At 44.2% G+C, this 15,114-nt stretch overlaps 1 protein-coding gene across 6 annotated transcripts in view; it reads right to left on the bottom strand.

The window, feature by feature from the left end:
* The window catches only part of CTPS2 (CTP synthase 2), a 120,729-nt gene that overhangs the window by 97,625 nt on the left and 7,990 nt on the right, over positions 1-15,114 (bottom strand). For all 6 annotated transcript variants that reach the window (XM_072138439.1, XM_072138434.1, XM_072138436.1 and 3 more), the window contains 2 exons: positions 8,279-8,379; positions 3,678-3,794 (listed from right to left, as the gene is read on the bottom strand). In XM_072138439.1, the coding sequence (XP_071994540.1) occupies positions 3,678-3,794; positions 8,279-8,379 (218 nt within the window). The remainder of the gene's footprint in view (positions 1-3,677; positions 3,795-8,278; positions 8,380-15,114) is intronic.

Below are 15,114 nucleotides of genomic sequence, written 5' to 3'. Positions count from 1 at the left end.
TTTCTGTTAGACTTTGCAAGTTCTTTTCAGTGCAAATTGCTTGCACAGGTATTTAGGAAGTGTCCACACAACATGTGTCACACGTGACCCTTTTGTGGCACCGCTGCGCTATTCTTTACATATTTTGCATGCCCTTTGTTAAAGATGCACCACAAAAATGGTGCAATCTTTCGGAGCAGTGCAGGAGGCGCCAGATTCATGAAGAACGTGCACCAAAAATCCTGAATCTGCCTGCACATTACACAGGTAACTGCACATAGTACCGACTGCACTTGTAAATGAGCCCCATCATGTCCAATCTTCACAGCTTCCCTTTACAAAATGACACAGACATAATTAGTGATGATGTTGGAAATATACTGAAGTGTTCTGTTATATTCATTCTCTGAAGATCTGACTCCTTTCCTCTTGGACCGGGAGATCAATGCTTCTTCACATTCAAGAGACTTTTACCTTTTAAGTTTTCGGATTGAACTTCTATTGTATCTGCAGTTTACAATTATAGTTAATGGGTTTCTGTGCTTCAAACTGAAGAGTCCTAGTCTCTGAATACTTATTATCTGGAGTGGCGCCAGGCAATAAACAACTTGTTCTTCCTTCAAGTTGTGAACTATTTACACGTCACGTATGATACAAGGAGGGGACTCGGCAGGGGGGGGGGTCCTCTTATGTAAGACTCTGCTGAACTTGTTCTCAGTTCTGTATTGTAGCACCTGCAGTTAAGATGTCTCTTTTCCTCTGATACGAGTTTAATATTTTTGTAGATAAACAGAAAGAAAAAAAAAATATAGAAATACCATATATACTTGAGTATCAGCCAATTTTTGTGCTGAAAAAGCCCAACTCGGCTTCCACTCGAGTACATAAAAATAATAAAGTTAGTATTCACCCTCCGACGCTGACCCCTACGTCGTCTTCTCCTTGCAGCAGGTCTTGGGGTTCCCGGCCGGGCCGGCAGATGAATGCCCATGTGATCTGCTGGTTCAGAAACCATGATGCACCAGTGTTGACGTCATAGTTTGAGTGCCGGCAGATAGCAAAGACACACATCTGCGGCCGTGGCCGGGTGCCAGAAGACGTCCTGCGGGGAGAAGAGGACGCAGGGATGAGCAACACTGCAGGATGAGTACTAACTTTATTTTGGGGGGGGGGGCTCTCTGCTGGGAATTACATTAATGAGGGAACTCTGCTGGACAATACACTAAAGGGGGCATTCTGCTGGGCATTGCATCTGCTGGACATTATACTAATGGGGGGATACGCTGCTGCACATTATACTAGTGGGGGGTACTCTGCTGGACATTATACTAATGGGGGGCACTCTGCTGGACATTACACTAATGGGGGGATACGCTACTGCACATTATACTAATGGGGGGCACTCTGCTGGACATTATACTAATGAGGGACACTCTGCTGGACATTATACTAATGGGGGGCACTCTGCTGGACATTATACTAATGGGGGGCACTCTGCTGGACATTATACTAATGGGGGGCACTCTGCTGGACATTATACTAATGGGGGGCACTCTGCTGGACATTATACTAATGGGGGGGGCACTCTGCTGTACAGTATACTAATGGGGGCACTATGCTGGACATTATATTAATGGGGGGCACTATGCTGCACATTATACTAATGGGGGGCACCTTGCTGGACATTATACTAATGGGGGGCACCCTGCTGGACATTATACTAATGGGGGGCACTCTGCTGGACATTATATTAATGGGGGGCACTCTGCTGGACATTATACTAATGGGGGGCACTCTGCTGGACATTATACTAATGAGGGGCACTCTGCTGGACATTATATTAATCGGGGGCACCCTGCTGGACATTATATTAATAGGGGGCACCCTGCTGCACATTATATTAATGGGGGCCACCCTGCTGGTCATTACATTAATGGGGGCACGCTGCTGGACATTACATTATTGGGGATACGCTGCTGCACATTATACTAATGGGGGGCACTCTGCTGGACATTATACTAATGGGGGGCACTATGCTGGACATTATACTAATGGGGGCACTATGCTGGACATTATATTAATGGGGGCGGGCACTCTGCTGCACATTATACTAATGGGGGCACCCTGCTGGACATTATATTAATGGGGGGCACCCTGCTGGACATTATACTAATGGGGGGCACTCTGCTGGACATTATATTAATGGGGGGCACTCTGCTGCACATTATACTAATGGGGGGCACTCCGCTGCACATTATACTAATGGGGGGCACCCTGCTGGACATTATATTAATGGGGGGCACCCTGCTGGACATTATATTAATGGGGGGCACCCTGCTGGACATTATATTAATAGGGGGCACCCTGCTGCACATTATATTAATGGGGGCCACCCTGCTGAACATTATAATAATGGAGGGACTCTGCTGGACATTATAATAATGGGGGCACTCTGCTTGACATTATAATAATCGGGGCACTCTGCTGGACATTATATTAATTGGAGGGGCTGCTGTGTACATTCCATTCATGAGGAAAAACTACTGTACATTTTATTAGAAAGTAGCGGCTGCATTTCCCAACCTAGGCTTATACTCAAGTCAATACGTTTTCCCAGTTTTTTATTGTAAAATTAGGTACCTCGGCTTATAGTAGTATATACAGTAGATTGTATTGTAATGACAGAAGCAACAAAGGATAACCATATATACTCGAGTATAAGCCTAGTTTTTCAGCACAAAAAAATGTGCTGAAAACCCAAACTTATACTTGAGTAAAAAAAATATATAGGTTTTACCAGGTTTTGTGGTAAAATTAGGGGCCTCGGCTTATACTTGGGTCGGCTTATACTCAAGTATATACGGTATCTTGTTTTAAATAACACATTTCTTTATATGACATTGCTTTTAAGAAAATATATATAGTGGTACTGTATTTACAAGTTATCCTACTGTTGTAAGGGAATCAATAGTCTTAAAGGATCTGTCACATGTCCTGACAATTCTGGAGCATCTTCTCTTATCCCTCTGTGATAAAGTGACAATGAGGCGGTCCCTACATAGATGACACTTTTAGCAGTGAATGTACAGCGCCGGAGTCAGCAGGGATCTATGAGACTTTCAACTGTTGCCAATTTATGTATAGATTCCTAAAAGAGCTCAAAAAAATAATCCAGAATTGACTATTCCAGTAATATAAGGAAGGCGGATACGCTTTCTGTAAGTGTCAGGACTATTAAAGGGGTTATCCGGGTTTAAATTTTTTTTTATGTCCGGGCTGGGGAAGGCTAGTTAAACATAATAAACATGGACTTACCCCCTCCGGCGCCGCCGTTGTCCCGCGCCGCGGTCCCTCCGATCCGTGCCCCTGTTTGTTTACAGGGGAACGGAAGCCGCGCACAGGGAGCTTCCGGTCCACGATGTGGACGGCTCCTCCCATCCGTCCCTATCTCTCAGCGTTGTAAGCGCTGAGAGATGGTGAGCATGGGAGCTTCCGGCCGGCCGGAAGCTCCCTGTGCGCCGGTGTAATGAAACCGGCGCACAGAGAAGACGGGCCGCGGCGCGGGACATCGGCAGCACCGGAGGAGGTAAGTACATGTTTATTATGTTTAAATAGCCCTCCCCAGCCCGGCCATAAAAAAAAATTTAAACCCGGATAACCCCTTTAATAACATCCCATTTCCCCGTAGGTTCACTTACCTGAGGCACAAGGCTGACGTGTATGTTACAGAAGTTCTCCCTCTTGGCTTTGAACTGGAATTGTCTAAAAGCTTCTATGAAAGCCATTCCTTCAATGTCTCCAATGGTTCCACCAAGCTAAAAAAATTTAAAACAAATTTTTGTGAATCTTGTTTTCAGTTAGACAATATAATAATTCCATAATTTATATTTCCTAATCTTAGATAAACGGTTCTGATCAGTCCAATGCATCTCTGCAGTAAGCAGATACTCCCAGGTTTTTACCAGCGAGGGAGGATGGAGTCAGTCACTAGGGACCCAGGTTGCACTTGTGTCAAAAATCGGGGGCGAACTTGCAGGCAGACCGACCAGAGCACCAAAGTAAAACCAGGAGAATATGAATATACCCAAATCATAAACCAGAGAGAAAAGGGATTTTCCAGAATTGGGGAATGTGATTGATGCCTTAGGGTTACAACGCGTTTCGGGCCACCATTTTTTTATGGCAAAACATTTCTATTTGTACCTACCATTGGATCAAACCTACTTGTCACCTCTTTATGAATTTTTATCCATTTTATTGAGACGTATACATTTTAAAATATGTGTTTAGCCTTATACACTTGAAAAAGGGGCCCTAAAACAAAGACCACTCTGACAATGAAATCAATCACATTCCTGTCCATTGTGTCTGGATTTTGGTGTGTGCCGAGCACCATCACCCCACCCGCAGCTCCACCAAATTGCAACCAGTGTGGCAACCGCACCCTCACTATTCACATGGTGGCAGCTCCCAAAACATAAAAATCATCACCTGAATTAGAGATCTGCCTTGTATTTAGCACAACCATATTTTGTGAGTATCACTAGCCCCTCTTTACCAATCTGTGGTAATCAAATTTTCTCTCCTGCCTTTATACCTTAACATAACCTAAGAAGAGGGGTGATGCTGTTTTTTGGAAGAAAGAAGCTATATTATTTTTAAGTCAACCCTTGTCAGAATACCAGGGAAATCACAGTAGTTATCAAGGCAAGATATATGCAATGAGATCAGAAAAAATCAGGAAGTCAGATCACCAAAGCTATTACATGCAAAGATTTAGTGCTTAATAAATAAGTACTAAGTACAACCCCCCGTGCCGAAGTTTGGCTTCTGGGCATTTCAATCTTACACACTGAATATATGCAGTTGTTGCGCACAATCTGCCCCGGCACAGTAGCACAGAGACAACCTCCGAAGGTGCCAGCAACTCCAGACTCCATTAACAAAAACAAACCCAAGCCCTTAGGTGCTCATATCAGCTAATGTGTAACTAATATGTTGGATTGAAGACCTTTAAAAAATGTGGCATTGTCTGTATTATAGTATATGGTTGGAACAATCAGACGCCATAGGGTTAAAGAGAACCCGTCAGGCAAATTAACCCCCTAAGCTACATATATTTTCATAAACTGCCATTAGAGAGCATTGCCTCTATCCCTTCATTGTTCCTCTACATGCCTGTAAACCTAAGCAATGAGGTCCTAAAGCTGTATGCAAATGACCTGTGAAATGTCCAATGGGTCATTAGCATATTCAAGCTGTCCAGCTTATTCATGAGTGGGAGGTACAGCCACACCCCCAGTGCATGACTGACAGCCTGTATAATGGAGTGAGGCTGTATAATGATGTGCTTCCTGGTGCTGGTGGCCACGCCCCCTGCAGCCTGTGTGTGCATGTGTATGTGTATATGCGAAAGATACAACAGCTCCAGGCAGCCATGTTATAGCAGAACATGTCACTTGTATAGCTGATGTCTGTGTCTCTGTGTATTATGAGGATGCAGCATGTCAGCAGATGCAGCACACACACTAGCCATGCTTTACTATACATTACACACAGACCTGAGCAGGGGGAGGAGAGGGGAGGGGTAACAGGGGTGACATCACTGCCTCTGACCATGTGACCAGCCTCATTTACATAATAAAGAAAAGATGATTTCAGAATAATTAATGTATGAATTGACTAGATAAAGGCTGGGATGGGATCCTTGTGAGCTGCTCCAACAGGTAGTGGTGACAGAATTAGCTGCAGAGACTTGATGACAGGTGTCCTTTAAAGTACCCTAGGGGGCCTGCAGTTACAGTAAAAAAAACCTTAACGTTTAAGTCACAAACCCCCTTTCTCTAGAACTTATATAAAAGTAAACAAAACAAATCTTAAACATGTCACAAAAGTCTGGAAAAGGTTTTTCCCGGTGGATTACCACATAATGGAAAATAGCGCCCCATTGTCTGTATTGCCACTTTTTAGTACACTCGGAAAAATGTAGAAATTAAAACATTATCAAGTCCAATAAAAAGTGACAGTCCCATATACCAAATTATGAAAAAGCTATTAACGTCGGAATATGGCAAAACAAATAATTTTTTGCCATATAAAAGGGATTCATTTTTTAAAATCTATTAAGATCTGAAAGCTGTAAAACAGAGCCCACAAGAAACTTGTGCACATGCATTTGTTTGTCCACATCACTGCCCTTGGAATTTTTTCCCACTTCCCAGTACATGGCATGGAAAATTAGATGCCGCGGCTAGGAAGTACAATTTATTATGTAGGAAACATGCAATCTGTACATGAAAAAATAAAATAAAGTAATGGATTTTTTAAGCAGGGGAGCAAAAAAAAAGACGACTGCGGCCCCATCCCTGGAGAGATCCCCAAATAATCCAAAAAACGTCTGTGTTAAAAGTTGAAAGCATATAAAAGCAGAATACAGCCCTGTATCATTTTTTGGTTGTCCTATTACAGCTCCAGAAATGCTTTGCTGTACTATGTGGCTGCAACGTTGTATTGTTGTTTTCTGTTTTGTTTGTGATTGTGTTTGCAAATAACACCACAAAAATTGTAGCAAAATAAGTCAAAAACATAAGTAAAAAATGGCAATAAAGTGATGTCATAGGCAAACCTGTAACATCAAAGGAATCTGATTTTTTTGTGTGTATATTAACCTATAACTTCTGATATATATCTGATGTCCTGGCGGGTGCTAGCGGGTGGCATGTGAAATCTCTGTTCACCTGTGCTGGGGTCAGTGGTATTTATAGCCACCACCGCTCTCTCTAGATGCCGGATTTTATAGGTTTTGAGGTCTTTTGGGATCATACCGACTGCAGATTATTACAGCTGGTGTTTTCTCTTCCTATAACCTTTCTCCTACAATTTGTTCTCTTTGTACAGAATGGAAAGTAATAAAGTACAGGAGCGCGTGATATGTCAGATATAAAACCGGACACGGAGCATGAAGACACGTCTCAACAAAAGAACGAAACAATGCAAAACATTAAAGAAAAAGGATCCTGTCCCAGAGATGTAAACACTACAATCCCCATAGATATATAAAGCACAGAGGACACAAACCAAAAAGTACTGTATGTACTCGAGTATAAGCCAACCCGAATGTAGGCCGAGGGACCTAATTTTACCACGAAAACTGGGAAAACCCATTGACTCAAGTAGTTTAAGTTTAAAGTGGGAAATGCATAAGTGCCAGCCCCCCCCCCCAGTTAATAGCTATCCAGCCTCCTGCCCCCCTTAGTATATAGCCATCCACCCCCCGCCCAGTATATAGCCAGCCAGCCTCTCCCCCCAGTATATGGCCAGCAAGCCCTATTACATAGCCAGCCTCCAGTATACAGCAGCCCATGTCCCCCAGTATATAACCAGCCCCCTGTCTCCAGTATATAGCCAGACCATGCCGCTCTAGTATATAGCCAGCCTCCTGCCCCAGTATATAGCCATCCAGCCATCCCCCAGTATATAGCCATCCCCCATTATATAGAAGGGCGCCAGTATGCCCATCACTTACAAAAATAAAGTCAATACTCACCTTTCCTCCTCTTACTTCTTACTTCTGGTTGCGGCAGCTCTCTGTATGTTGGCTGTGCACACACTATGGCATTGGCCGCTTGCTGACATCATAGTGTGTGCACCGGCAGCGACAGGTCCTGCACTGGCCGTGCATACACTATGACTTCAGCGGCGGTGTGTGCACGGCCAAAACGCACAGACCTGCCGCTCCTCGAAGTAAGAAGAGGAAGAAAGAAGAGTACCTGCAGGGGGCGTTGAAATAGTGAGTATTGACTTTGTTTTTGTTTTTTTACTCGAGTATAAGCAACATTTTTGTGCTGAAAAACTTGCCATATACTCGAGTATATACAGTAATAACAAAGTAATAAAGAGAGCATCCCAAATGTCAATGGATAGTAGTAAAACAGGTGGCAGTGGATTAACTAGAGCAAGTCTGACACTCCCCTACAGGAACTAGTTCCAAGGTATAATACAGCGTATCACACAACCCGCCTGTGGATTACCTGATTTTTTCATGTTTTTTTCATTCACCATAAAGGGGAACGTAAAGACGACCGTATGTCGTCTGCAAACAACATTCTGCATTCATTCAATTTTGTAAATCACAGGCAACACACACCAAAAATAGGAAGAGTTTGTTCCCCTTGACCTGTTGTGTCTAATTGGATTATGGAACGGGACTCATACATAAAACAAGTGAGGCGTCTTATAAGAAGTGAAAGACAAGTCAGAATACAGATACTGCGGGCGGGGGGACGGATATTGTACTTACCTCAATGACGCATATCTGAGGCTCCTGGTGGTCCTTGTCCACTGGAACAGTCGCCTGATTCATCACCCATTCCTGAATGGCATCAGTAATATGCGGGACCACTAAAAACAGAGAAGACAAACCACCATTACCAGGGAGTCACCAAACTAGAGTTGTTTCAATACCAATACTTCTGTCAAGGTTTTTATACCAAAGCAATAGTTATTTAATTAAATTACATTTTATGTATAATATGCTCTAAAAATGTGAATACTTTATAAAATACATTAACAAAACATCTTGTGTCAATCTGTCTGCTCAGGAGATGGGCTTCCCTCGAGTCCTACCCTGATGATGGGTGCTGTAACACCTACCGTACTTAGAAATAACCCTCATGCACAACAACAATGGGGAGCGTTCATCAAAGCCGGTGCTCCGTGCCTACAGAGTAAGATAAAGTCCCTGCCCACATTTCCGTGACGGATACATGAAGATTCTTAGACCGCCTGATGTATGTGTTGAGATGAAATGTCGCCGGCCTAGTTTAGGGTACAGACCGGCGAACATTCAGCACTGATGAATCTCCCACTTTGTTTTTGTCTATGTGCTACCTGCTATTTCAAAGGATAGCACATTGACATGGAGAGAAAAGTCTTATGTGTATTAATATGCACAACACTTTTTTTAAAGTGCCAAATTTCCAGTACAAGAGTCTTTATTGCAACTTCTGCACAGGGATAAAATTGTTTTTATGGGTTCATACATAAAGCTTTGGATTCTACTGCCCCTAGAGAAGTAGAGAGAGAACTCAGCATAATCACTCAGTACAAGCCACAAATGACATTAAATCTTTAGGGGGTGATTTTCGGAGCTCATGATATACGTCTATGTACACATTTGTCTTCACGATTGTTCAATAAAATTCCTATTTTGACCGTTAAATCTTTGGAGGATCAAGCTAATTTGGCCTTAGAATCAGAACACACAACCGCATGTGATAGCATACTTACTATCAATACGGAAATATTTACCACTATGGCTAAAGATTGGCTCAGTGGCCATGTGCACCAAAAACTTGACATCATTTCTTTTGGTCTAGAAGCGCTGAAGAATGAAAGCCATTACTGGAGCCAAAGCAGGCTGATAATGTATGATATCGAAGAAGCCAAACTACAATTGTTTCAAACACTGAATGCTGCTAAGCTATTTACCAGGGGCGTAACTATAGGGGTAGCAGCCATAGCAGCTGCTATGGGGCCCACGGAGTCAGCGGCTCCCAGTATCTGGGGTATTGGGTGTGCATATGCTGTATGTGTGTGCAATGTTTATATACTGTATGTGTGTGTCTATGCTGTATGTAGGTGTGTATTTGTTGTATGTATGTCAGAACCGTTCAGTGTGAATTGTGCCTCTGGAGTCTGGACACACCCGATGACTATGGTCCAGCAGTTAATGAGTTACCTGGTCTTTGCTGGACTGATGCAGCTGATTTCAGCTCCAATCAGCACTAGTCCTATCAGCTTCTTGTCTGTCTCTCCAGCTTTACTTATAAGGCTGCCAGTGGCTCAATTGCGTGCTGGCTATTGTCTAGTTCTTACCTGGATATCCCAGCTCCCCATATTTCCCTGTGACCTCTTTGTACCTTCTGTTATCGTTGCCGAACCTTTGCCTGACTTTGACTACCGTTTTTTGCCTACTGAATTTGTACTGCGATTCTTCTGGTTTTTGATTCTGGCTTGTCGACTACCCCTTATTGTGTTGTCTGTCTTGTCCAGTTACGTGTGTCACTTACATAGTATAGGGACCGCCACCGAGGTTGTCCGCAGTTGCTAGAGCTGTCTTGAGGCAAGCAGGTAGGGACAGTGGGAGGGGGTTCAGCCTCAGGGCTCACTGTCTGGTTGTCTTTCCCCCACCTACTGACAGAATAGCCAGCCTAAAAATATACTGTCGCTGTCATGGACAGCAGAACTACGTTGACAAATATTGTGGAACAGATGCAGCAAATCAACACCATGGTGCAGGAACTAGCTGTTCGGCTTCATGAGCAGGAGACGGCCCCACGTCAGTTTACCATGGCTTCCCCAGCACCACCTGAGCCACCTGTACAACTCCCAGATAAGTTCAGTGGGGATAGAAAGAGATTCTGTGCCTTTCGGGAGGGGTGTAAATTGTTTTTTAGATTGCGCCCCCGCTCTTCTGGGGATGAGGTCCAGAAGGTGGGCATAGTTATGTCTCTACTCCAGGGGTCACCACAGGAATGGGCTTTCTCGTTACCTCCTAGTTCTCCTGAGTTGCAGACGGTGGATGGGTTTTTTCAGGCCCTAGGGCTACTGTATGAAGACCCGGATAGTGCAGCTAATGCTGAACGTCACTTGACAGGTCTGAGGCAGGGTAGGCGTCCTGTGGAGGAATATTGCTCGGAGTTTAGGCAGTGGAGTGGTCCCTCCACTTGGAATGACTCGGCACTCCGATTTCAGTTTCGTGTCGGACTGAATGATCGGTTGAAGGATCTGTTGGTAGCTTATCCCACTCCTAGTTCACTTGAGGATAGCATGACATTAGCTATCCGAGTTGACAGACGCTTGAGAGACAGGCTAAAGGAGAGAGGTACATCAGACGCTTTTAGACCTTCACCTATTCGTGTTACCAACCCTAGTCCTTCCCCTCCTGCTATACCCCCATCAGAGGAACCTATGCAAGTGGATTCTACTGATGCCAAGACCAGACGTGCATATCGTGTGTTGAACAACTTATGTTTCTACTGTGGGAAAGCAGGACATCGAGTCCGGCAATGTCCATCCCTTCCTGGACCACCGCCGGAAAACTTCTACGCCTGAGTGACTATCGAGAGGGTCACTCAGGCGAACAGGTAACCTTCACCAATAAGAATAAGTTATTATTGCCTATTTCATTGTCTTTGGGAGGGAGAAACATCTCTGGTTATGCTCAGATTGACTCGGGGTCTTCTGCTAATTTTGTTAACCCTATGTTCTTTTCCGGTCTAGAGGTGTGTCCCCTTCTGCTCCAATCTCCTGTTAATGTCACAGGAGCAGACTCAGCCCCCTTCGCTCAGGGGGATATACGTTACATCACTCCCTGCCTTGAGGTTAAGGTGGGGGCAGTTCATGTGGAACGTATGAAGTTTTTGTGTCTGCATAACCTGTCGTCTGATGTGATCTTAGGTTTGCCTTGGTTGGAGAAGCACAATCCTGTTTTTAATTGGGCAAACCGGGAACTGGTGAAATGGGGTACTGAATGTGACTCCCATTGTGAGGTGGTTTCTTTTGCTGAGTGCTCTTCCATGGAAGAGGATATTCCGAGTTTTTTGTTCGATTATGCGGATGTATTTGATGAAAAAGCTGTGGACGGATTGCCGCCACACAGATCATACGACTGTGCCATTGAATTAATTCCCGGCGCCAAGTTTCCTCGAGGTCGTATTTTTAACTTGTCTTGTCCGGAAAGGGAGGCTATGCGGGAGTATATTAAGGAAAGTCTCCAGAAGGGTCACATTCGCCCATCTTCATCCCCATTGGGAGCAGGGTTCTTTTTTGTGGGAAAGAAGGATGGGGGATTACGACCCTGTATAGATTATCGACAACTTAACAGAATCACTGTTAAGAATCAACACCCTCTACCCCTGATTCCTGACTTATTTAACCAAATTGTGGGGGCCAAATGGTTTTCCAAGATAGACTTGCGAGGGGCTTACAATTTGATTAGAATCAGAGAGGGTGATGAATGGAAGACCGCTTTCAATACACCAGAGGGTCATTTTGAATATCTAGTGATGCCTTTCGGTCTATGTAATGCCCCGGCGGTCTTTCAACATTTTGTGAATGATATATTTCGTCAGCATCTAGGTCGTTTTCTTGTGGTCTACTTAGATGACATTTTGATTTTTTCTCCCGACTGGGCTTCACACATAAAACATGTTCGTATAGTGATGGAACTGCTTAGACAAAACAGTCTGTTTGCTAAGTTGTCTAAATGTCAGTTTGGTATCCAGGAGGTCTCTTTTTTAGGTTACTACATCACCCCTAATTCCTTCCGTATGGATCCCCTTAAGGTGGTGGCCATCGAAAAGTGGGAACGTCCCAATAATTTGAAGGCCTTACAAAGATTTCTGGGGTTCGCTAATTATTATAGGAAATTTATTAAGGGGTTTTCTGTTATAGCCAAACCACTTACTGATCTCACCAGGAAGGGGGCAGATCTTGTCAACTGGTCTCATGAGGCTATCCGAGCATTTGACAAGCTCCGTAAGTGTTTTTCAGAGGCCCCAGTATTGACTCAACCTAATTTTGAACGTCCATTTATTGTGGAGGTGGACGCATCAGAGGTAGGGGTAGGAGCGGTGTTGTCCCAAGGATCGGACACTCTTACTAACCTGCGACCTATGGCGTTCTTCTCAAAGAAGTTCTCTCAAGCTGAATGTAACTATGATATCGGTAATAGAGAACTATTGGCCATCAAGTTGGCATTTGATGAATGGAGGCATTTCCTTGAAGGTGCCAAACATAAGGTGGTGGTACTCACTGATCATAAGAATCTGGTTTACCTAGACAATGCTAAACGTCTCTCGCCACGTCAAGCCCGATGGGCTTTGTTTTTTACCAGATTCGATTTTGAAGTCACTTACCGACCTGGTCCCCGTAATATCAAGGCTGACGCCTTGTCTCGTAGCTTTGATATAGAAAGTTCCCCCAGGACTCAATCTGATACTGTTTTAAGACCCGGGGTAGTAGTGTCTATTTTGCAACCTGACTTGGTGACCCTGATTGCAGAATCTCAGGGTCAAGCACCTCATAACACTCCAGACTCTTTGTTGTATGTACCGCCTAACCTTCGACTCCGAGTTCTTGAAGAGATTCATAGTTCAGTTTTGTCTGGTCATCCAGGTGTGGCAGGTACCAAGTATCTGCTCTCACGCCATTACTGGTGGCCATCTTGGGCTCGAGATGTCAAGGCTTTTGTCGAAGCTTGTGAGGTTTGTGCTAGGTCCAAGGTCCCTCGTAGACCACCCGAGGGTCTGTTACATCCTCTACCGGTTCCTAAGAGACCTTGGACGCATCTTTCTATGGATTTTATTACCGACTTGCCACTATCTAAGGGTAAGACAGTCATTTGGGTAGTGGTGGATAGATTTTCTAAGATGTGTCATCTCATCCCACTACGCAAACTGCCTAACGCTCGCACACTCGCCACACTTTTTATTAATCATATTCTACGTCTTCATGGGGTGCCTGAGAATGTTGTTTCCGACAGGGGTGTCCAGTTTGTGGCTAGGTTTTGGAGGGAGTTCTGTGGCAAATTAGGTATCTCTCTGTCCTTCTCGTCTGCATTCCATCCTCAGACCAATGGACAGACAGAGAGGACCAATCAATCGTTAGAGCAATTTCTAAGATGTTTTGTGGCTGATACTCAGAATAAGTGGAAAGACTTCATTTCTCTAGCAGAGTTTGCTATAAACAATCATGAACAACGTTCTATTAAGATGTCACCTTTCTTCTGTAATTATGGTTTTAACCCCAGGTACTCGTCTGTTCATTCTGCAGAATCTATTAATCCCTCAGCCGAGGCCATTTTCTCTAAACTGTGCACAGTTTGGGCCCAAGCTCATCAGAACTTGGTAAAAGCCCAAGAGGCTTATCAAAGACATGCTAATAAAAGACGTATATCTGGTCAGCAATATGTACTAGGTGAGAAGGTCTGGCTTTCAGCTAAAAATCTGAAACTTAGGGTGCAGTCAGGGAAACTGGCACCCAAATATATTGGACCTTATACCATTGTGGAAATCATTAATCCGGTAACCTTTAGGTTGAAACTACCCAATGCTCTTCGTATCCATCCTGTGTTTCATAAGTCTCTTCTTAAAAGATATGTGCCATCGGTGTTGCCTTCACCTCCTCCGGTTCCACTCATCGTCCAGGGGGAATTGGAGTATGAGGTGGAGAAAATTTTGAATTCCCGCTGGGTACAGGACTCCTTACAGTATCTGGTCCACTGGAAGGGTTTCGGACCGGAGGAGCGCACGTGGATCTCTGCTAAAGACATGCATGCGCCCCGTCTGGTCCGGCGATACCATTTACATAATCCTTCTAAGCCTGGTCCAATGATTAAGGGTCCTGAGGCCCCTCATAAGAGGGGGGGTACTGTCAGAACCGTTCAGTGTGAATTGTGCCTCTGGAGTCTGGACACACCCGATGACTATGGTCCAGCAGTTAATGAGTTACCTGGTCTTTGCTGGACTGATGCAGCTGATTTCAGCTCCAATCAGCACTAGTCCTATCAGCTTCTTGTCTGTCTCTCCAGCTTTACTTATAAGGCTGCCAGTGGCTCAATTGCGTGCTGGCTATTGTCTAGTTCTTACCTGGATATCCCAGCTCCCCATATTTCCCTGTGACCTCTTTGTACCTTCTGTTATCGTTGCCGAACCTTTGCCTGACTTTGACTACCGTTTTTTGCCTACTGAATTTGTACTGCGATTCTTCTGGTTTTTGATTCTGGCTTGTCGACTACCCCTTATTGTGTTGTCTGTCTTGTCCAGTCACGTGTGTCACTTACATAGTATAGGGACCGCCACCGAGGTTGTCCGCAGTTGCTAGAGCTGTCTTGAGGCAAGCAGGTAGGGACAGTGGGAGGGGGTTCAGCCTCAGGGCTCACTGTCTGGTTGTCTTTCCCCCCACCTACTGACAATGTATGTGTATATGTGATATGTGTATGTTCTATATGTGTCTATATATATATATATAGATCTTACTGTGGATCATTTTTATAACAAGAAGAAATAAAAGTTATTTTTTATAGGACCTTTTTTTGTTGCTTAAGTGCAACTTTTTGTGAATAAATAATTG

The sequence above is a fragment of the Engystomops pustulosus genome, chromosome 2, assembly GCF_040894005.1.
Source record: "Engystomops pustulosus chromosome 2, aEngPut4.maternal, whole genome shotgun sequence".
Taxonomy (NCBI): domain Eukaryota; kingdom Metazoa; phylum Chordata; class Amphibia; order Anura; family Leptodactylidae; genus Engystomops; species Engystomops pustulosus.
Note: the sequence above shows the minus strand (reverse complement) of the source record. Positions and strands in the feature narration are given on the sequence as shown.